This window comes from Myotis nattereri, assembly GCF_964212035.1.
Source record: "Myotis nattereri genome assembly, chromosome: 13".
Taxonomy (NCBI): Eukaryota; Metazoa; Chordata; class Mammalia; order Chiroptera; family Vespertilionidae; genus Myotis; species Myotis nattereri.
In genome coordinates, this window is record NC_138088.1 from 44,561,189 (window position 1) to 44,584,210 (window position 23,022).

The window sequence follows — 23,022 nt, forward strand, 5'->3', positions numbered from 1 at the left end:
GAAGAGGTTGATGGAGTAGACGTGACAGGGCCTTGGGAGAAAGCATGTTGGGCAGAGCAGTGCCTGCCGGTCAGTGGTCTCCAGGGGGAGTGCCTCCACGGCCTTTCAGGGGGTTTTGTGGGATGTTAAGTGAAAAGGGGTCTGGAAGACGCTGACTCACACAAAATGAAACCAGTTTGTTTGCTTTCTATAGCCCTCCTCAGAGTCTTCAAAATGCCAACATTTTATGAGTCTCTAATCTGAGATGCAGCATATTACATTCAGCCCTTGCCACATCTGCTTTTCTAGAAGCTTCTCTTAAATTAAAATTCCATCAAATACCCTTTGGGAAGCCCTGCCCTGGCTTTCTAGGAAGCAGTTCTTTTAAGAGTTCAGGGGAAAAATAGATGTGCCTTCATGGTCTTGAAACCCCCAGAAGAAAGACCACTCGAAGGCTGGGAGGTCCGTCAGGAGTAATATTGTGGTTATGTTCTTCGCTGGCGTCAGGAACCTGGGGATTTCGCCTCAGCCCTGTATTCGCTCAGTGTGTGACCCTGGGTTAGTTATTTAAGTCTCTGAGTTTCAGTTCATCTGTAAAATGGGGAAAATAATAGGGTTGTTATGGAAATCAAAGTAAAGGGTTTAGCATAGGACCTGCACCATAGCCTGCATCAATAAAAGGTAACTCTTAGTATTATTATTGTAAATAGTCCCTTGAAAATTAAAAGGGGGTTGAATACCTCCAGGGACCAGTATAGATGTGTAAAAAATCATTTAAATAACTCAATTTTTAAAAAAATTTTTGAGCAAAAGCTGGAAAGAGAAGTATGTTATATCAGCACAGACTTTAAGGAACAGGGTTAAGAAAAGCTGATTTTCAAGAATTTAGTCTTGCAAAAATGTTTTGACCAGCAAAAATGACTTTAGTTTTTGTACTTCTGTTTGGAACAACAGCAAGAAGGAAAACCTAGGCCTCCTTTTTGGGCAGTGTTAAGTTCATCAGTGGCAGAGAGGAAGCAAAATTTACTCGAGTTCTATTATGCTTCCATCTCAAAAAGAATGGTGGTCAGATCAGGAAGGTGATCACACAGGCATAGGAGGGCTGAAGCCATGATTTCAGATCTCCTGGTCCACATGTATTGTGCCCCAGAATCCCAGGCAAATTGGCAGATGAGATTCAGGAGGCTGAGGTCAGAAATCTTGGAGGGAATGGGAGAGAGGTGTTGGCAGACTGAAAGTAAAAAGTATCCTGACTCTCTAGACGAGTGAGCTTGGTGTCAACTCTCGGGGAAAATTCTGGACTAGATTATTCAGCAAGTAGGCTGTGAACACTCTGTAAGGGAAACATCCCTGAGAGTCAGCATGGGCTCATGAACGGTCAGACCTGCCAGGCCACCCTCACTGCCTTTTTAGAAATAAGTTACTTATTTCTACCTGGTAGACAAAGGAAGTACTGTAGAGCTTTTATAGGTGGGGTTTAGTAAGACATTTTGAGAATGTCCTCTGATATCATTGTTGGCAAGACAGAGAAATGTCCACAGAGCATCCAGGAGGGGGAGGGGCTTGGTGATGGGATGGTTGGGTTGGTTTATAGTTGGTTGAGTGAGCATACCCAAGAGTACTGATGTCAGTCTGTTTGCCTGGCCCTGTCCTGTTCACTGTTAGTCAAAGCCTGGGATGAGAAGACGGGTGGCAGTTTATCAGCTTTGTCAGTGATGTGAAGTCAGAAGGGAAAGCTGATATGATGAATGCCAGAGTCCGCTTTCAGGAATATCCGAGCTGCCTAAAACACTAGCCAGACAGTGCGGAGTTCTGCTTTTAGCTCCAAAAACTCCACGGACCTACAAGGTGGGGGCGAAGAGGTCTCAGTGCAGCCTGTGGGAGAAAGCCTCAGTGCAGCACAGGGGAGTGCAGTATGAGTTGGCAGTGCGATTAGGTTACAAGGAATAGACAATCTGATGACAGTTTTAATAGAAATAAAATATCCTGCACAAGAAAGCCCCTAGTCCCTCTGTGATCTGCACTGGTTAGGCCACATCATATATTTATTTCCACACACAGCCCTTCACTTCCGGACACGATGCTCTGGCTTTACGAGCTAGAGTGAATTCATAGGAGAGTGATGTGGATGGACAGAAGAGACCAGAACCTTGTCTTGAAAATATAACTGGAAGTTGGGGCCACAAATTCTGGAAAAGAGAAACTGTTGATGGGCAGTGAGAGCGGCTTTAGGGATTTGAAAGGCTGTCATGAGGGTGGATTAAACTTCCTGGGCATCTTGACGATGAGTGGGTGAGAACTACAGGAAGGCCGATTGTGCTCTATAGAAGGAAGATGGCCTTGCCAGTGCCTCCCTCAGCAGGAGAGAGGCCTCAAGGGTTTAGATTGGCCTATACTTGGGCCTTCCCAGGGCCCGCAGTGTCTGCTCAGGGAGCCAGGACCCCTTTCAAGCCCCATCTCAGAAGCCCCCTCTCTCAAGCTTAGGGCAAGGCCTTTGCTCAGAAAGGGGGGCTGACTTGGCCAGAAGCAGATGGACTATGGGCCCAGGGAAAAGGCAAACAAGTCTGTATTAAGCTGTCAGCTTCTTGCAGGAGGAGTAGATAGACTTCTACAGGCAGCCGCTAACATCCTGATAATGCATTCCAGATATACTTTGAGCACCTAATACATCCCAGACACTGTTAGGTGCGTAGCTTGGGTCATCTCATTTAATCCTATAAAGAAGGAATATTGTTATTTATTTCCATCGAGAGGATACGGAAGCTTAGGGAGAGGTTTAAGTCATTTGCCTGAACCAGTGCTTTTAGCCAGTCTGCCGCCTGGGGCAGTAGGTCATCCTTCACCCCTGGCCCCATATCCCTAGCAGTCCCTGTGGGTGTGGACCATGCCTCCCTGGGACCCCTTCTCCCTTCCAGCCCCCAACCTATGCCTTCCCCTCCACTGGGAACTCAGGGAGAAAACAGTCCAGCTGAAAAATTAGGCCATGCTGGCGAGCACACTACTTATTTTTTTATGACTAAGATTAAGCTGACAACCATGCAAAACATTGCAAACCTGTGTCGGCTGCAGATTTAATACCTCACCCAGCCCACACAAATAATTCATGCTTCTGAATCGATGTCCAGAAAAAACAAATCAGCAAAAAGCTGGGCTCCTGCGTGTGTGTGTGAGCAGCCGCATTTCCATTGAAGCAGCATGCCGGAAATACCCGAGCTCCAGGACTGCACATCCAGCATTCTGCAGTTTTTTTTCTCTTAAAAGATTAAAGTACGATTTCAAATGATTGAAGGTTGGTGGGAGGTGTAAATGTGGGCACTTGTCACATTAATTCTTCAGATGATTAAGTTCTTTTCCATTTCTTTAAAGCTATTTGCAGTTGGGTTTGATGTCCTCGTTCAGGGTGAGTGTGTTGTAGCAGTTACCAAGGTGACTTTAGCTGACTTTCAACAATTTATTTTTCCCTCCAGCTTGAGATGTCTCTAGTCCTGTGTGCTGTTGATTCTTCTCCCCCAGCCTCCCACCCCCACTCCCAGTTGCTATTCATCAGCATTTTTGCCTGTGCCAGAGGCGGGATCCTCCTAGCAGGCCCCGCAGGCTCGGAGGCCCTGCCTGGCAGCCAGGCGTCGGCCTCTTTCGGGAGCAGGATGACATGTCAGTCAGTGTGCACTGTAGTAGTCAGAGGTGGCACAGGGAAGCAATTGTAAGAGTCACGCCCTGGCTCTTCCACTTAAACTCACTCTGTGACCTTAGGCTTGTCACCGCACCTCTCTGAGCCTCAGTTTCCTCATCTGTAAAAGAAGGGTTAGCCTAGAACAGCCGTGGGCAAACTACGGCCCGCGGGCCGGATCCGGCCCGTTCGGCTGTTCTATCCGGCATGCGGAGCCGAAAGAGCGGAGGGTTCTCTTGCTCTCCCCTCCGCTCCTTCACCAGCAGCAGTGTTAACATGTATTAGTTCACACAAGCACTCCATCCATGCTTTTGTTCCGGCCCTCCGGTCCAGTTTAAGAACCCATTGTGGCCCTCGAGTCAAAAAGTTTGCCCACCCCTGGGCTAGAATCTCCCTGGGGTGTTTGATGCAAGGACTCAGAAAATCTATGGGCTCCTAACTCGAGCAGAGGAGGGGCTCCGGCAGGAGAGCTCTCCTGAGTCCGCCCTTGTCTGGGCTTGGGGAGGAGGTGGTGTTCGGTGTTGCTCTCCTTTCTGGGGAGGGAGGCAGGAGGACTAGCAGCTGGATATAAGGGAGAGCGTTGGTCAGAGGTCCTAGGCTCCCACACTGGCCTGCCGCAGACCAGCTCTGTGTCCTGGATCTATTTTGTAAAGGAAAGAGGGAGATGAAACAACCTGAGTTTCCTCCGAGTGCTGAAATTCTGTGACCCTCTGACCAGAGCATTTGTCTCCTCAGGTCTTGTGAAAGGGTTTGTCAAAGGAGAAGCGAGAGCAAAGGGCAGTTTCAGAATTGGCTTTGGGAAACCAAGGGGAGGGAGTGCTCGGTGAAAGAGCAGTCACATACATCCGGGGGTGGGTCCACCCAGCTCATGGGAGGTCCCCATTACCTCAGGGGCTTTTATTAGCCCATGTCACCCTCCAGCCTCTTGCCTGCTGACCTCATACCTCCCTCTGGGGAGGTCCTCTGCCTCACTGGCCACAGATCCCAGCGCTCAGCCTTCCAGTGTGTGAGGAGGTTGGCCCTGCCCCTCACTGGCTCTCCGCCTGTCAGGCCCAGACATCCTGGGTGGCTTTGGCCACTTGAATTATAAATAACTAGAGCTTCTCACCCAGTATTTTGATGGACACTAGGGAATTGTTCTGAGATTCACTGCCCAAACCAGGTTCCGGCCTTTTGAATGGGATCAGTGGGTAACCCTCATTTCTGGCTGAGGCAGATTTGAGGCGTTTCAGTAGGGGCAGCTGAACTTGAAAAAGCAAATCTTAGATTGCAACGGGACCTCGTGGCTGAGCTGTGGGACAAGCTGCTGGTAGAAAGCAGGACAGGGGGGAGTATGAGGCAGCAATGACAGCTCACTGTGGCCAAGGCCATACTCAGACTCTGGTACAGGGCTCTGCAGCCCGTCCAGGCTCACTGGTCTGCCTCCTGAGAGCCTGGCTTCCACCCCCTCGCTGAGGACTGCATCATTTCCTGCTTAGACGAAGGATGTGTATGTCACTGCAGCTCCTGGCCATTAGCAGAAGTATGTAAGCCTAGAGCCTTTCAGAGTCAGCTGGAAGGAAGCTCTTGGAGCCTGTCTCCTGGGTTTCTAGCAGCCGCAGAGAACTCGGAGTCCGAGGCTCCAGGGTCAGAGAAGAAGGACCCCAGAAGCTCCTGCTGCTGTCATAGGGAAAAACAAGTCACCGTGACATAAACATTTATACAGTGTGTTGGCCAAAGATGCGAGCTTCAGAGCCAGATCTATCTGTGACCACATCCCAGCTTCACACTTCCTGGCTGTGCAGCCTGGACAAGTTACTTACCCTCTCTGATCCTCAGTTCCTTATCTGTAAAGGAATAGAATAGTTATGCCCACCTCGTGGGGTGTTGTAAGATTGCTTGGCAAGTTCTTTTTTTAATTAAAATTTTTAAATATTTTATCCATCACCATTTATCCCTTCTATGCCCTCTTCCACTTCCGCCTGCCCCCACCACCTGCAATCACCACACTGTCGTCCATGTCCATGAGTTCTCATTCTTTTTGTTCCTTTTTGCTCAGTCCCTCCACCAACCCCCCAACACCCCCTCCCCACCCAGAGCTGTCTGCCTGCTCTCTATGAGTCAGTCTCTGTTTTGCTTGGTAGTTCTTTTGTTCATTAACGTCCACATGAGTGCAATCATATGGTACTTGTCTTTCTCTGACTGGCTTATTTCACTTAGCATAATGTTCTCCAGATCCATCCATGCTGTCGCAAAAGGGTAATATTTTTTCCTTTTTTCAGGAGAGTAGTACTCCATTGTATAAATCTACCACAGCTTTTTTATCCACTCATCTACTTATGGAGACTTTGGCTGCTTCCAAATCTTGGCTGGGCAGATTCTTATTGAGTGGTGGCTATTGTTATCGTTACCATCAATGACTGCCATTGTCGTTGTTCAGGATCCCAGCCTGGGAGACTCCCGTCTTGTTCCGCCCTGTGGTCAGAACTTATTCCTGTGCTTGCTTCACAGGAGCCGCAAAGACAGCCTGGAAAGCGACAGCTCCACAGCCATTATCCCCCATGAGCTGATCCGCACACGGCAACTTGAGAGTGTACATCTGAAATTCAACCAAGAGTCAGGAGCCCTCATTCCTCTCTGCCTAAGGTGAGAGCCCCACAGCACCCAACTTGGCCTCAAGGAGCCACCGTGCCTGTGCTTGCCATCTCCCCCCACACCTCGCTGGAGTCTGGGGCCCTAGGAGGGAGGAGAACTAGTCGGGGAGCCTGCGGACTCTGAACCGTCCAGTAGCCCCCACTATGCTGAAGATCTCTCCTTTGTCCAGAGAAGTGTCCCTCGGCCCTGTTCCCTTAGGCGGGGATTCAGTGACATAAGGCATCCCAGATGCCCCTGCCTCCCCCAAACCCAGAGTTAGGAGTGGCAGGGTCCCCATCGCACTGGTGTAGTAGGGCAGGGCTCTGGTGGATTGGGCTCTGCTTTCTCCTGCTTGCTGCTTTTCCCATGTAAAACACTCAGTTCTTCAAACCCAGTGTCCAGTCCAGCAGACTCCTCGAGGGGCCAGGAAGCCCAGCTGTGTCCCTTCTGCTACTGTCCACAGTGCCAGAAACCCAGCCCTGTGTCCAGAGTTCAGCTCTCTGCTTGGGGATGCTGTACTGGGCTGAATCTGTTGCAGCTGGCTTCCTCCACAGCTCTCAGGGGTTCCACCCTGTTTATTGCAGGAGAGGCTACAAGAATAACTCAAAACTCAGACAACAGTGACAAGGAAGAAAGGGCAGGGGAAGAAGGACCCCCAAAAGCTCCTGCTGCTCTCATAGGAAAGAACAAGTTATTGTGACATAAACGTTTGTATAGTATGTTGGCCAAAGATGCGAGCTTTAGAACCAGATCTGCACTGGTTTGGACCCTCCACACTGTCCCTGGAGCCTGGGGGAGGAACTTGGATGGTGACAGGCTTGGCCAGCCACCCTGGTTAGCAGGGCAAAGATAGCTAGTAGTCAGGATGAATGGCGGCTGGCAGGGTCCCCCCTCTCCCCACAGCTAGGACCCTAGGCATTTCCTCCCCAGCTCCCTCTCTGAGCCAGGCTCAGGGCCTTTCGATTATGAAAGGGTTAATCTGGGGCAGCCTGAGAAAGCAAAGAGCAGCTCTGCTTCCTTTGCTGTGTGGCATCTTTGCCCCACTGGTTGCTCCTGCCTGCCCTTCCCCCAGAAGTATTTCCAGACGGGGATTCACAGTGACTCCCTGTGCTCCCTCGGGGTGACCCTACTTGGCTTCAGCTTTTCTTTTCTTTCTTTCTTTTTTTAAATTAAAAATGGGCTTTTCCCCTTGTGGCTAGTCATTTAAATCTTATGGGAGGTGCACAAGCAGGTGGGAGATTCTGGGCACAGGGCTTGTGCTGTGAAGACACTCCACCATCATCCAAGAGTGGGAAATTAGGAACTACTTCACCCCCACCCTCTAAACAAAGGGGCCGTGACCCACCCACCCCACCTTAGCTCTGGGCATGACCCTGGATGCACTGCTAACTGCCCTCTGGCCTCACCAGGACATGAAGGAGGTGGACTCAACTTCCCCTTCAGGCCCTTTGAATGCTGATCTAGTGTCTCTGCTAGCTTTGAGCACTTTGGAAGAATGCCAGGAGAGAAATCGTGAGAGGCTTCTCTTGGAAGGTGTTGAAATGAACATGTTTCGTTACAGTCCCCGCTGGACTGGTGGGCAGTCAGGAGGGCATGTGCCAGGCATCCTGTCCCAGGGAGCATAGCTCCAGTCCCTGAGCCTTGGCCAGGCCTGCTGCTCACTGTCTTCATGTTCCCACCCCCAGGGGCAGGCTCCTGCATGGACGGCACTTTACATATAAAAGTATCACAGGTGACATGGCCATCACATTCGTCTCCACGGGAGTGGAAGGTGCCTTTGCCACTGAGGAGCACCCTTACGCAGCTCATGGACCCTGGTTACAAGTGAGAAGGCTCTTTTTCTTCTTCCCACCTCCTTTCCATGAGCTCTTCCAGCTCCCGTCTCCTCCCTCTCCTCCCTTGGCAGCTCTTGGTGGCTCCCTTCCTGAGGGCTGGTTATGAGAAGCCGTGTGGAGTGTGGTTGCTGCTGCCTATCCCGTCAGCTCCAGGAGCACTTCCTGGCCTCTCCCCTATCACTTGAGACATGAGTGATAACTCTCTAGGCCCTGGCCATTGGTAGTTCTGTTTGCCATGGAAATCCAGGTTTTAGGGATGTGCTCTGCACCCTGGGGAAACCAAGGGTGAAGTAGAATGGGGGGACGTGTGAGGGCCACTCTCGAGTGCCTGTGGAAATCCCACCAGAATTCCTAGAAAATGGGCATGTGGACCTGGAGCTGGGATGGGCAGGCCTCGGCAGGCAGAGCCTCTCCCTCCCCTCATCTAATGGCTCTCCCATTCCTCCTGATGGAGACCCAGCTTCTCTGCACGGAAACCTGCTGGCTTGGCCAGAACACCTTTTTCTCCTTTGCTCTTCTGGCTGGAGCACAGCTTCAGAGCCACTGCCAAAGGGGATGCTGGGGCTGACAGCTATAGGGCTCCTTCCAGACCCCACCTTGTTTCAGGCCTCACAGGTACTTGGCCTGGTCCAGGTAAAGTAGAGGAACAACATCCTTGTCTGTTGTTCGTTTGTTGGGCGTGCGGGAGGAGGAACACTCTACCTTACCTCTCTCAGGAGTATCAAGAAAGGGACTCTGACCCTAATCAAAAAGTGACCTGCCTTGTTTGTGGGTGAAGGTGGGAGATTACAGGAGAGGAGAAGAGAGTTGTGTGGGTTTTGTGGATTTAACACGGTCTGGGGGACGGGTGTTCTGTGAAACATACACACTGTTAATGTGGGCATGCTTTTGTCTGCATGTGTGTGTTGCCTTGCAGCTCAATTTCTCCTCCTTTAGGCCAGCACTCTTTCCCCCTCCCCCAAAAATACTAACCCTTAATTAAAACAAACAGCAAACAAGGGACACCAACCACACTCCCCAGACTCAGCCAAGGTAGAAATGGAGGCTGATGCTTTAGGGATATTGTGCTCCATAAATTATCTTGCCTTTTTCCACTGTTGTTATTACATTGTTTCATAACAAAATTACTTTGAACCATAAAGTTATAAATACATTTTAAAAGTCCCTCTTGGTAACATTAAATTTCTGTCCATGTGGTGTTGATAGTTACTGTAGCAAAAGCTCTGAAGTGTAACATTTGAAATTAGCTTAGTACATGTGGAAAGGGCCTCCACACCTCACCCCCAGTGGTGTCCCAGGCCCCCAGGCTGCCTCTGCGGACAGCAGGTAGGAGCAGGCCTCTTGCCTGGGCAGAGCCAGTAAAGAGGGGAAAGGTGGGGACCATGCAGGAGGCCCCAACCCCTGAGAGTTCACAGGACATCATTCCCAGTAGATGACCGAGTGCTGACAGGTCTCAGCAGCAATGTCCTCAGATAACATTAGCGTATATTGAAGGTTCAAGCACGATTTCTTGGGAAAGTAGAGACAGGGGTCTCCCAGAACTCAACAAGAAATCCCCCCACCCCGTTACATTTTATATCCTCAATTCTGAACCTGTTTTTGGAGTCCCACCTTCCCCTAAGAACATCTTCTTACCCTGAGGAGGGGGTGGTCAGCATCTCCAATTCTCACAAGCGTGGGGACCTTGAGCTCCCACAGACTCAGCAGATGCCATGCTGCCCATCAGTTCCCCTAAAGTTCTGGACCCAACCCTAGTTCCCAAGCCTCCTATCCCCAGCTCTGGCATTCCAGTCCACCTCCGCTCCCCTCATCTCGCCTGCAGCCCCTCAGTGAGCTTGAGCACTAGGACTCTGCTACTCCCATGCACATGGTCCCCTCCCATTCACTGTTGCCTGGGGAACCGGGCGCAGTGGGAACCAGCCGCTGGCTTCAGCATGTTTCAATAAAGTTGCTGTGCTGGGAGCTGCTTAATCAAAGGCCTGTGTTAGGGGCTCATTAGTGTGGTCCACCACAGGGGCCAACTCACAGGGGAGCTCCCAGGAAAGCTGGCTAGGGCCTCACTCCCCAGGCACGCACCCTCACTTACCAAGGGGTTTCTCAGGCCCTTTCCAGAAAGTCCTGGGAAACCTTCTGCCCTGCCCCCAGCCTGTCCTCAGCCATAGTACCAACACCCACAGCAGCCCTCCTCCCCATCCCAGCAGTCAGCATTTTCTGCATCTAACTGCCAGCCTGCTTCCTTTAGGGTCTTGCCACTGTGGTCACAGGCAGCTCCCTAGCTTGTGGGAACCTGGGCCTGTAATTACTTGTGGGCCTGAAGGTCTCCTTATGAGGCTGGCTGTCTCCCTGGGAGTCTGCAGGACCTCCTAGAGGCCTGGGATTAGGCTTGTCACCAGCAAGGGCAAGAGACCCAGACTTTTGTTTTCTTGGCTGCTACTTGAACCTTCCTGTTGGTCCCAGCTGAATTGGGAGGGGCTGGATGACTTCTTGCATCAGCCTTCAACAGTCTTGGAAGCCTTCATTTCCAGCCTTGGCACCTTGTTCTGGCTACCAGCCCAGGCCTGTTATCTCTTGGGGGAAAAGGCATGGCAAAGACACCCCACATGGGGGGAGAGTGACAAAGGAGAGGCTGAGAGAAAAAGGCAGAAAGTGAGGGAATCTGGGCCTGCACCTGTTCTCCATGCTGCTTTTCTCCTGTCTCTCCAGCCCCAGGAAAGTCAGGCCCCAGCAACACAGAAAGGCAGGGTCATCGGCGACCCCAGGGTGAGCACAGTGGACACGCCCTGCTTCCTGAAGGAGTTGGAGAGGCAGAATCCTGCTCCAGTTCCTGGGCTCCTCAATTTCCAGAGGTGGACACCTTGACTCCCTCTGCCCTACCATCTGCTGTTTTCACCCTCATCGAGATGGTAGAGCCTATCAGCTAACTCTGGAGCTGTGCAGGCAGGTCTTCAGACCCTGGGGGAGGCCTGCCAGCATTCTCTCCTGCCTGCCTTTCCCCAGCATTCTTGGTCTCGGTGGCTTGAACAAGCCCTCTCCCTTGAGTCTATCATCACCATGCTGTTAGTGCTGTGAGTGGGAGCCCAGCCCAGAGCTAAGTCATTCATCCGTCCCCAGCCAGGACTGATCTGAAGGGGAGGAAGTCGGCCCCAGAGGTTAGGTAGGGGTCACATCACCAAATATGAGAATATTTTTTTAAGCCCTGCAATGCTTTCTCAGCTGTGTGGTGTCTGACAGCTCACCCAGGTGGTGCTCCCATTCCCAGCCATTCTCTCCCAGCCCTGATGGGAGGTCCCAGGCTTGGGAGAAGACACTCTGCAGCTGTTCTGAGTGGCTCCACCCTGCAGGCCAGGTTTAGGGACTCACTGCTGGGCTCTCCTCCTCTGACTCATCACTGTCCTCAGGAAAAGCCCTGCCCTCTCCCCTCCCTACCCACCCACTTGGATGTGTGTGAAAGACACGTGGTAATCCCTGGCCCAGGCCCTGGGCAGCTCCTCTTCAGTGGCTCTACGGTTTCTCCTTCCACTGGTGAACCTGGCCACAACTGTTCTCCCCGGAAGCCTTTGCTCCGGCTGTCATGGTGACCTCATTGTCCAGGGTACACCCATTAGGGTTTAGATCCTGGCACTGTGCTGGGGAAGTATACCACCCTCCCTTTCATGAGGTGATGTGATGGCCCACGGTGCCCTCACCAGCCAACCAATAGCCAGAGCAGGAGGAGTCTGAGCCTCCTCCTCTCCACCAGAGCCAGCTTCTCACCACCCACTGAGAATAGGAAATGAGTGAGGCCTGCCGTGCTGCCACCACTGCAGCAGCCCTACCTGCCACACACGCTGCCCCTGAGCCTGGAGTCTCTCGGCTGTTTTCTGGCTTGTGTCTGTATGTTGGAGTGAGGGGGACACAGACTGGACCGCTTCCTCATCCCTGCCTCCTCCACTGCCATCATGGGTGCCAGAGCAGCTCCTTGGCAGGCCCTGCCCTGTAAACAACACGTTTCCTTCCCTCAGAGAAGGAAGAGAGAGAAGAAGAAATCCAAACTTGTTGGAAAGCAAGAACAACGTGTCTACGAAATGCAAACAAGGCCCCGGACAGAGTGTGGATTGTCATACCAAGGGGAAGGAGTGGGCATTGTCAGCACTATTTGCAGACTCAGAAATATCATTGACCACAGACATTTGAATCCGATCTGCAGCATCTGGGCTTCTGCCTGTAGCATAGCCAGACCTGCCCAGGGCAGGCACTGACAAACAATCACTTTTTGAGTTTCTTTTGGAACTTGCTGGGGCCTGGGAAATTGGGCGGCTGTTCACAATCCTCCCTCATCACCGACCAGCCAGGCCGTCCCAAGGTACCTGGTGTGAGTAACTTAGACGAAGTTGTTGGCCTAGATTCCAAGCCCCCTCCCTGATCAAAGGTAGGGTGTGATGAGGGCAAGGAGCTGCAGCCACCAACTCATCCTATTGGTTAAGCCTGTGTCCAAACTCTGTCCCCCTGTGAACTTAGTATTTCTGGCACTCCCCTACCATGATTTCCTGGAGCACCTTTTAAAACCCACATGCCGCCCTAACCGGTTTGGCTCAGTGGATAGAGCGTCGGCCTGCGGACTGAAAGGTCCCAGGTTCGATTCCGGTCAAGGGCATGTACCTTGGTTGCAGGCACATCCCCGGTAGGAGGTGTGTAGGAGGCAGCTGATTGATGTTTCTAACTCTATCCCTCTCCCTTCCTCTGTAAAAAATTAATAAAATATATTTTAAAATAATAATAATAAAACGCACATGCCTTGGCCTTGCCCAGGATATTCTGATTCCGGAGGTCTGGATGGGGCCTAGTCTTCATATTTTCAAAAACTTCCCAAGGGAGGTTGGTTGGGGGGCTTTCCCCTCTCAGTAGAGTGTCTCTTCCCTCCGAGGCCTGTTTGTGCACAAACACAAACATTTTATGCCCAGCATTTCGTGAGTGCAGACATCAGTGAGTGCTATTACAATTTCATCATCATCCTCATCCTCATCCTCATCATCATTATTTATACTGCTGTTTTCTGGACCAGAGCAACTGTTGCCTTACGTTTGCATTCTCCAGCTAGCCTGGACACTTTCCCTGCTGTCCCACTTGGAAACCATCTTTGGGCATGAGTTTGCCTTCCTTTCCAATTGGGCATCCTAGGCTGTTGGTTTTTTAAAATGTTTTTATTGATTTTTACAAAGAGGGAGAGGTATAGAGAGATAGGAACATGGATTGGTTGCATCCTGCAGGCCCCCCACCGGGGATCAAGCCCTCAACCCAGGCATGTGCCCTGACCAGAAATCGAACCAGTGACCTCTTGGTTCATAGGTCGACACTCAACCACCGAGCCACCCCAGCTGGACATGTCCAACCTGGTTTTTGAGCAGGTATGTCTATGCCCCTCAGGGTAACAGCCCTTTTGAGCTGAGCAACTCGCCAGGTGTTACGTAGCTAGTTGGGATTGGGATTGTTGATTTTCCAGGCCATTGGTCAAAGTCATCTACATCTCCCCAATCAGAGGAGAGAGCGGTGTTGGCATTGATTATATAAGGTTTCTAGAATCGGGCTACCTTCCCCAGATAGAAAAAGAGCCTCTACTACCATAAGGTCAGATTACCGCCCCCCCCCCTTTTTTAATTGATTTTAGAGAGAGAGGAAGTGAGAGAGAGAGACATCAATCTGTTATCCCATTTATTTATGCATTCATTGGTTGCTTCTTGTACCAAACTCACAACCTTGGCGTATCAGGACAATGCTCTAACCACCTGATCTACCGGCTAGGACCAGATTGCTCTTCTTTTATGTTAATCCTCACCCATTTTTTTTTTTTAACAGAGAGAGTAGAAGGGAAGGAGAGAGAGGGGGGGGGGATATCAATGTGAGAGAGACACATCGATTGGTTGCTTCCCGCATGTGTCCCGACCAGGCCAGGATCAAATTTGCAACCCAAGTACATGCCCTTGACTGGGTATTGAGCCTGCCGCTCTTTGGTATGCTGGCTGATGCTGTAACCACTGGGCAACACTATCCAGAGCAGGCCACTGTTCCTTTAAAGTCCAGGAGACTCTTGACCTGGTTGTCTGCAAAATGGAGATGATAGTTTCCTCCTTTGCAGGACTGCCATAAAGATCCAATGAAACAATACAGGTCAAGCACTAAGCCCAGTGCCTGGCACACAGAGGAGGCGCTGCTCCTGCTATTGGTGGTGTTGTCATTGCCACTGTCATTGTCATCACCGTTCCTGTTATTATTTGTGGCAGAGCCAGGCAACTCCATGGGGACCCAATGAGCTTCAAGAAGCCCAAGCCCCAGAATTGCACAGGCTTTTCCCACAGTTGTATCACAACGGGGAGTCTGTTACCAGTGAGAGTGCTCCATCATAGCTGTCTATCTCCAGTGTCCTGTTGATAAGATCTGTTAACATTCTCAGCTCCAGGTCTGAAATATACAAAGAACGGGGTCTTTGTTGAATTCAAGCGTCTAAGGTTTAACTCCCAAAGGAAATTAAATTAGGTGCCTGGAGCTATGACAGTCTGTCGTGTTCCTTTGCGGGGAATGTCACCCTTAATATCATGCAGATCTCATGTATAATTTTACCTCGTTTAGTTTCTTTAAAATAATTTGAAGTTTCCAGCAGGAACCAGCAAATCATCAAAAGTGAAAATTAACCAGCAATTAGGGTTGGTCCCCTTTTTTGGTCCTGCCATCCCCTCTGCCAGCAGAGTACAGAATGAGTCCACAGACAGATGGTACCCTACACCCTTGGTAGTTGTTCTACTAAAAGCCGCCATAACCCACCCTCCCCACCACCAATTCCAGGCCTTTGTCAGAGGAACCGGCTTAGGACTGAACTCAGCGTTGGTGGCGTCATCTTTTTCATTATTGTAAAACAGCTCTTTGGAGTCGCACTGGGTGGCCACAGTCCCTGTGAGCCCTCCCCCACCTCCTCTCAGCCCCAGACCTATTTACCTCTGGCAGAAAAGTCTCTCCCTCCAAGTTATTTGTGGGCTAGAAATCAGCCAGCCTGCCCCAGACTGGAGCCATTGTAATATAACTGGGTTTTAGGTATGCTTATGTTTGTACTAGCATTTGAAGAGATGGCAACAAGTCCCGGAAATGCCAAAAATATGAATGTGACTTTTGTACTACTCAGGCAGACTGGTGATAACTGGTAGAGAAACCCTGGACTTGGCAGGGGAGGGGGGGGTAGGCGGGGGGGGGGGCCTGGGATAATAGGAGGAGGAGCAAGGAGCAAAACCCCTGTGGGAGGATCCGTGGGATTGGGAACTGGTCACTGTAGTCCCTGAGAGGAAGTCAGCCAGTCCCACTGTGCGGAACTGGGAGGAAGAACGGGGCGGGAAGGGCACCTCAGCCCTCGGCTGGGCGTTTCCCTTTGCCTGTCTGAACCTTGTCTCTGTCCTCACTTGAGGCCCGAGCTCCTCAAACAGAAACTTTAGTGAGGAGACGTGGGCCAGTGGTCGGAGCTGTTTTGTTCCTGACTGTGGGCTTACGGCCTGAAATGGAGACGTCCTTTGGCTCCCTGTCAACAAGGGTGGGGGATGTCCAGGTGGGGAATGAACTGTCTTCATTCCTGTGTCCCTGGGGCTCCACCCAGGGCTGGGCCTAGCAGAGGCGCCCAGGGAATGCTGTGGAATCATGTAGATTGTTGGGCAGATGAGTGGAAGAATGAGCACATGCATAAACATCATGTGGGTAAGAGTTCAGGATTTGAAATGAAGCAGTACTTCAGGCACTAACTCACTTCAGAGTCCAGGGATGACTGCGATATGGTCTTGTCTCAGCCACTCACGAGCTGTGTGGTGTTGGGCAGATTACATAACCTATCTGTGCCTCAGGTTCCTCATCTGTAAGGAGACGGAGGGGATTAGACTGTGAGCATTGAGCAGGATGCCTGGGGTGGTGGCTGGTGTATTCACTCGGGGTCGTTTTCGCTCATTCCTTGCTCCTATCTCTACCCCATCAACCTCCTCCCTTCGGAGTCCTCTATCCTGTAAGGTCCTAGTGACTCTGCTGCTTTTTCTGCCATTTCACTTCATATCCCAAGCTGACTGTATTCTAAGTGTTGGGATTTCTGCTCTTATCAGAGTGTACAATTCCCAGGGGAAACCTGATGGGTATTTTCTCAGCTTCTTGATCCCCATCCTTCTCATAGAGGGTTTTTCCTCAGAGGAGCCCTTCACCTTGGTCTTTGCCCATTGTTTTTCTTCCTCTGGCCACACCAGGTCATTAAAAGTGGCAGCAGGGAGAGCCACAGCCTGGTGTGTAGAAGTGTCCGGTGCAGGAGGCCCCACGCACCAGCACAGGGAGGAGACGGGTGGAGAAGGGGCTTGGGAAGAGGAAGGATCCTCAGGCTGGTCCTGGTGGTGCAGGCCTGGGGTGAGCTGGCCTGGCTCTAGAGCCAGCTGGGAAAATGGCCCAGCGCCTGAGGAAGGCCGAGTGTCCTTGGACATCCCCATGGGTGTGAAACTTCTTCAGAGAGTGAGGGTGGTGGTTGTGCCAGCTGAATAGTGGGGCCAGGCCGTCCTAGACATCAGTGTATAACGTGACAAGGCAGCAGACGGGAGCAGCAAAGTGGGGCAGCTGGGAGGCGAACTGGAAAAGAGGTTCCTCAAAGGAAGTTTTGAAGAACTCGGGCTCAATGGGCCGCAGGACAGGAGTTCGGGAGCTTCCGGCCTGAGAGAATGTGGATACCACAGGTGGAAGTGGGAGTTGAGAGTCCCTTTGCCCATTTGTAAAACAAGAGATTGGTGCACAGCCTCCAAGTTCTCCAGCACATTCTTGGATGTACCTTCCGGGGCATTTCCAGATTCCAGACCGGCTTGTATTCCAAACCCAAACAGATTCCTTTTGTCCTACCAAGTGAGGGCGAGGGGAACATGTGACCTGCTTGGGCAGGGATGTTGGCAGTCGCTCTTCTCTGCCCCTTGGCTTTGTTCCCCTCTGCCGCACTGAGACCTGCAGGAGGCCCCAGCTGCCCAAACCGGCATTTTCCCACCCATTTCCATCTCCCTTCTGGGGCCAGCACCGCTGCCCCTCCAGATGTGCCCACCTTCTTCCCTATTGTCCTCTGATGCCCTTCCTTCTTTACCCTAGTTCCTCTGATACTGCAGGCAGGTGTGCGGGGTTGGTGGGGGAGGCAGTCAGGATGGGCCTCAAGCACTTCCCTCTGTCCCTAGAACAGAGCTCCATGGCCAGGAGAAGGTCCATAGCTTGACATTTGACAAAAAGACCACCTATTGAAAACATAAAATAAAAGTCTTGTGCTTTCTTTCCAGATTCTATTGACGGAAGAGTTTGTAGAGAAAATGTTGGAGGACTTAGAAGATTTGACTTCTCCAGAGGAAGTAAGCCTGTTTGATTCTGACAGAGGCCTTAGGTCTCCAGGAGCGGGCATGCATGTCTGTCTCTCTCTTTCTCTCTCCCTCCATCCCTCCCTCCTCCTCGCTCTCTCTCAGGTGTCCGGATAGGCTGGAAGAGAGACTCGAGATGTTAAACAGCTTTATTCTCTCTGTTTTCCCACCACCCCAGCCCTCGTAAGGACACCCAGCAAACTAAATCGCCTGCTCCTGAGATCCTCATTGAAGGGCAGCCAGGGCCTTCAGGCTAGTGCGAGAGCTCCCCAGCCCTGCTGTTTCCTGGCAGCTTCTGAACAGAAAGCTCATGTCTCTGCCAGAGAACATTCCACGGGGGAGTTCTGGTGGGCAGCAAGGGACTCCTGCTCTCGCCTCAGGCCACCCAGGAGCCACTCTCCTGACTCCCTCCCCCAGCCAGAGGCTCTCCCCTCTTGGTCTGCCTCTTCTAACCCTAGCCCAGAGCCTGAGGAGCTGGCAGGCCAGGTGGGCACTTGTGCTTTCCTTGGCTACTCCTCGGGGGTACAGGACTGGAGCCCATAATGCCCTTTGTTTTTCTTCCTTGTTCCCGGCATCCTCATTTGCAGGGACTTACCTCATCCTGGAAAGTCCCTTCGCCTCCCCTGGCCTCCTCCTCAGCAGCACCCCAGTGGGATCAGCCTTCCTGCCCTTGGTGCCCGATAGGTTAGTAGAACATTAGCAAGCTGGCCTCGGCCTCCCCTGCTTGTGGCCGAGACAGGCCCTCCCCTGGCCCTTTCTGCCGGGAAGTGTGTTTGGGGGAGAGCTCCTTCACTTCCCAGGGTCCAAGCTTTCAAGCCCAAGAGAGGCCAGGCAGGAGCTAGCTTTCAGCCAGGAGCTCCCAGCTGCCAGGCTCCTGGGCTACATAGGACAGGCGGCGCCAACATCACGGGTGCAGGAAGAGTGCACAGGGCGGGCCTGTCCTGTCCGGGCTCCAGGTGGACAGGAACTTCTGAGCCTGAGGTCACCCCTAATAGGACAGTGTCTTCTCTCTCCTCTGGGATACAGCTTGATAAATTAACTCATTTATACATTCAAAGTCACCAAGCACCCAGTCTGTGCCAGCCAATCAGCCCCCACCAGCCACTGGCCCCTGAGGCCCAGCTCCCATTCAGACAGACAGAGCCAGCTGCCCAGAAGCGCTTCCGGAGAGGCCGTGTAGCACTGGGTGGCGCATTGCCAGCTGCTGCTCTGAGCTTGGATGTTAAGGGGGTGGGAGGGGGGCAGTCCAGGCAGGAGGGACAGGAGCCAGGGAAGCTTAGGAAAGTAGGTCACTAAAAATGACTTTTTTTTCTTTCTTTCCTGTCCGGAGGCTGTCCCCATCCCTTGTCACACTCTCCATTTAGTCCTGGCTTGGACAGTCCCCCATCAGAGGGAGGTACAGGAGCAAGCCAGGAAATATCAGACCTGTTCACTTCCAGCCCCAGCTGGAAGGCTGAGAGCCTGCTCTTCCTCCTGTCCAGCCTGGCCTGACCTCTTGCCTAGCCCAGGACAGTGAGCGTCATGAACGGTGGACCCTATTCCCCAGTCAGTGCACATCTGTTGAGCACTAGCTGTGCACCAGATCACATTCAGGGGCCTAGAATATAGAGGGAATAAGATGCATCCGTCTCTTTCCTCTACCCCCACCAGAAGCTCTAGAAACAAAACTGTAAGCAAATCAGTGATTCCCGGGTGGGACAGGAAGGCCTTGGACTCCCCTTGGCCACCACTGGGACCACTCTCAGGCTGGTAACCTTGGGAAGCAGATGAGGATGAGCAAGGGGGCGCAGGGTGGAGGGTTTGCTCTTCTTGAGGATGACCAGACCCAAGAAACCGCCTCCAGCCATTCTGCGCCTCTGCTCCCTCCGAGGCCAAGTCAGGGCCTCCTTCCCTTGGCCCCTTCGGCCAAAGCTCCAGAGGGCAGGTTTCAGTGTCCTTCTGCGGCAGCCTTCAAAAGAGAAGCCATGGCAGGGATAGGTTTGCAGCTTTAGACCTCAAGCCATTTCCCTGTAGTATCTGTACCCCCCCTCCCCCCCCCCGCCCCATTCTCCAGCCCCAGGGCCTCAGGGAATAGATTCCTTACATGCTTGTGGCCAGAGGCAGAACCAAGGAAGTGATCTGGAGGGAGGTCAGCACAGTCAAGAAAGAGTTCGAAAACATGCCTCCTCCAACCCGGGGTTAATTATTGGCCCGGCCAGGGCAGAGGAGGAAGGGGTCACGAACTCCAGCAGCTTGACTTCAGCCACCCACCTGGGTCTAGCTAGCATTTGAGATTGAAACCAGGCAACCAGTGGCCTGTCTTGTCCCAGCACCAGGGACAGGCCTGGGTGAGAGTCCCAGCCACTCTAGGCAACCTGGGGGGAGGCAGTGGATTCTGCTAACGTGTGCACTCTGGCTCTGTGCTTGCTCCCTCCACAGTTCAAACTCCCCAAAGAGTACAGCTGGCCTGAAAAGAAGCTGAAAGTCTCCATCCTGCCTGATGTGGTGTTCGATAGCCCACTGCACTAGCCTGGGCTGGGCCCTGCAGGGGCCAGAGGAGAGCCCAGCTGCTCCCGGTGACTCCGGTGTAACAACGGTGTGAGGGAGAGTCCCACCAGTAAAAGGACAAGTGTGAGGATGACCGAGCACCTGCAGCCCGGCAGGATGCTAGGCCTGGGCAGCTGACCTCCGCCTCGCCTGCAGTGCCAAGCCCACACGACCAGGCCCTGATCCCACTGGGCACTGAGTGGGCAAATGCAAACCTTCCTTTCCTGCTGCCGCCTCAAGTTCTGGTTTGAGAAGTGACTCTGGACCTTTAATGTGCTCCTCGGTCTCAGGCCTCCTCTCACCTACCCCCTGCCGAGCACCCAGCAGGAAGGAGGTGGAGTGGCCCTCGGGGTTCACTGCCCAGCTCAATCTGGGAGCCTTTGGTAGTCAAGCTCCTCCTGCCACCGAACAATTCCTCTGATTGTGTTTGGTTTTCTTCCTCTATTTTATTTTGTAGAAACCGATGGTATTTTATTGCTCTTCAGAGATGTCCAGAAGCTGTGTATATAATGTTTTTTAAACAGAACTTTATTGCCAGATGAACTTTTGCATTCTCTCAGACAAGGGCTTGGGGCTAACTCCCTCTGAGCCGCCACCAGAGAAGGTATGGTATACACCTGCCTGCCCAGGGCCCAGAGCAGCCAGCTTCAGAGAGGCTTTTCTTCCCAGGTGGGCCTGGTGGAGCCAGGTGGAGCCTGTGGCAGGGGAGAGCTGAGATTCCCCCATGAAGCCTTGAGTCCAGTTAAGCTGGGCCAAGAAGGGGTGCTGCTGCTTCCCAGTGGACTGGACCCCACAAAGTTAAAGGACCGTCAGGGTCTCAGAGACTTGGTAGCCTCAGCCTCGTCTCCCAGGTTTGCCTGGGAGAGGGTGAGGCCCAGCACCTCACAGATCATCCCCACCTGCCACTCAGGGCCTGGGTCTCCAGCTCTTTGACCACTCCTGTCCCATTTCCTCATCCCCTGGGCCTCCCAGCCTCCAGGCTGCAGGACTCTGGCTTATTAAAAATGGAAAAAGTAACCCTCTCAACGGCTTTCACTTTGATTTTGCAAACACTGCATTCTACCGCTCTTCTATCCTCCCTGCATCCATTCATTTCTCATCTTTCATTCCCCATTCCTGTCCTGCCTCTGGGCCTCCCTGGGTCCTTAATCCCTTGCCCCAATACTGAAGTTCTCATGGTCTTCCTCCCAGAAGCCAACCTATTTCTGGCCTGTGGTTTTGGGGTCCCTCTTGGATGATCTCCCACTTCTGTCCTGAAATCAACAAGCCCCGTTCATGCCCTTTTACCCCCAACTCTAGGAACTGCTATTTCAAGATCACTCTTCAGGCCTGTCCAAAGCAAAGCCATTTTGTCCGTCAGGGATCACACAGGACTATGCTCTGCCCCGTCCACACCACCATACACACCAGGAGGCCACAGGAGGCCCACGGGTACAGGACCCCTCTGATGAGAGATCCCGACAAAGCTGCCTCCAGGAGCCATGAAGGCAGTGAACGTCTCTCCAGGGAGCAGCAGTTGGACTTCCAAGGCGCCTGGCCCCTTCTCTGCACACACCCTTAGGGCTACCTGGTTAATTCCATCAAACTCAGAGCTTCAAGGCAGATCAGCCTGGAGTATGGGAGAGATGGACTCCAGGCTCCCAGCAGCCAAGGTGCAACCCTCTGGACCTGACGGGAGCAGCTGTGCCTTCTCAGAACTTTTCAAAAGGACGTTTCCTGGCCTCCGTCTGCCACAGCATCCCTGCCTTTGAAGCTCTTGTCTTCCAATGTCTCGTGGCCAAAGAGGTGCCATCACCTTTCCTCCTTTCCTTACCACCTGACCTGCTCTCCACCAGTTCTCTTTATGGAACCCTGCCGCCACCTGCCTGGTTTGGCGATGGGGAGGGGACTCTTTTATAAGCTTTGTCATCAGTGTGGGAGGCAGTAGGTGAGCTCTGAGACGATGAGCCCATGAAGCCTATGGCCCCTGCCTGCCCACGTTGGGAACCTCCAAGGTCATGCTGGGGCCAGGCCTCCATTTCCTTTTCCTACAGGGCAGTGGCTCTGGGGCAGTGGCAGGGCCCCCGCTGTCTCTGACCACACCTCCTTTCCCTTGTGTGGCAGTGCCTTCCCAGGGGTTTGCCATTGAGCTGGCTGGTGAGACAAGCAAGGCTGACCACATACTGTGCTTAGCACAGCACCTGAACCGTGGTGGGTGCTCACTAAATGTATCCCTTCTTTCCCTCCCTGCAGCCCCTTCAGAGCCCTGACCTCATAGTGAGGGGGAGGTAAGAAGCTTCCCTCCATCTGCCTCTTCCACAAGCTTCCCTGAGGTTTGCCTGGTCCTACCCCACCCTCCCAGTCCCTGGTGCTAGGAAGGGGCACCCCGTGCTGTTTGCCTGCTACACAAGGCAGACTTCTGTGGCTCCTCAGGTCCAGTATGGGCGGCAAGAGGACCACAGCCCAGCTGCCACTCGGAGCGGGTGGAGAGGCTCATGCAAGGTCTCAGATGTGGCCAGGGAGCTGGCGCTTTCCTGTCCTCCTCTTCCTGTTCCATAGGCCAGGCTCCAGCGCTGGGACTGGGAAGCCTTGGGGAGAGTCTAAAAGGGCTAGAACGTTTTAAAAATAAACACAGGGTCTTGGGACTGGGTTTGGAGATTGAGTTGAGGAGCAGGGAAAAAATCTAAAAGTTGGTGCCCCTATGGGGCAGACCAGTAAAGAAATCCCTTGACTATTTTTTTATTCAGTTGTGTTTCCTCTCTGGCTTCCGGGGCCTCCGTGCCAGGTGAGGGCCCTGGGTCCCTGTAATAAGTGAGGAGCCCTGTAGAGAGAGCCCTCCTTTTGTACAAGGACCTGAATGCTGCGACGAGCAGGCTTTTGTAAACATTTCCATTAGTTTCTAATGTCATTGGCGACTCAGTTCCTACAGGCTGCAGCCAGCCAGGAACTTTTGTAAGAACGTTGGCTGCCTCACTTAGATGTCGTTTCCTTCTTGCCCCTCTTCCTCTGTGTAATCTAAGTGCATTAAACATATTTACAGACGTGCTGGGTCTTG

General features: G+C 52.5%; 1 protein-coding gene across 1 annotated transcript in view; it reads left to right on the forward strand.

Annotated features, from left to right (window-relative positions):
* SUFU (SUFU negative regulator of hedgehog signaling) overlaps positions 1 to 23,009 on the forward strand; it is a gene marked incomplete at its 5' end in the record, with an annotated part of 90,063 nt that extends 67,054 nt beyond the window's left edge. Inside the window, 4 exons of the mRNA XM_081105228.1 lie at positions 6,137 to 6,271; positions 7,945 to 8,083; positions 17,388 to 17,456; positions 19,881 to 23,009. Coding sequence (XP_080961354.1) covers positions 6,137 to 6,271; positions 7,945 to 8,083; positions 17,388 to 17,456; positions 19,881 to 19,970 — 433 coding nt within the window. The 3' untranslated portion in view covers positions 19,971 to 23,009. The remainder of the gene's footprint in view (positions 1 to 6,136; positions 6,272 to 7,944; positions 8,084 to 17,387; positions 17,457 to 19,880) is intronic.
* Between the last annotated feature and the right edge of the window lie 13 nt (positions 23,010 to 23,022).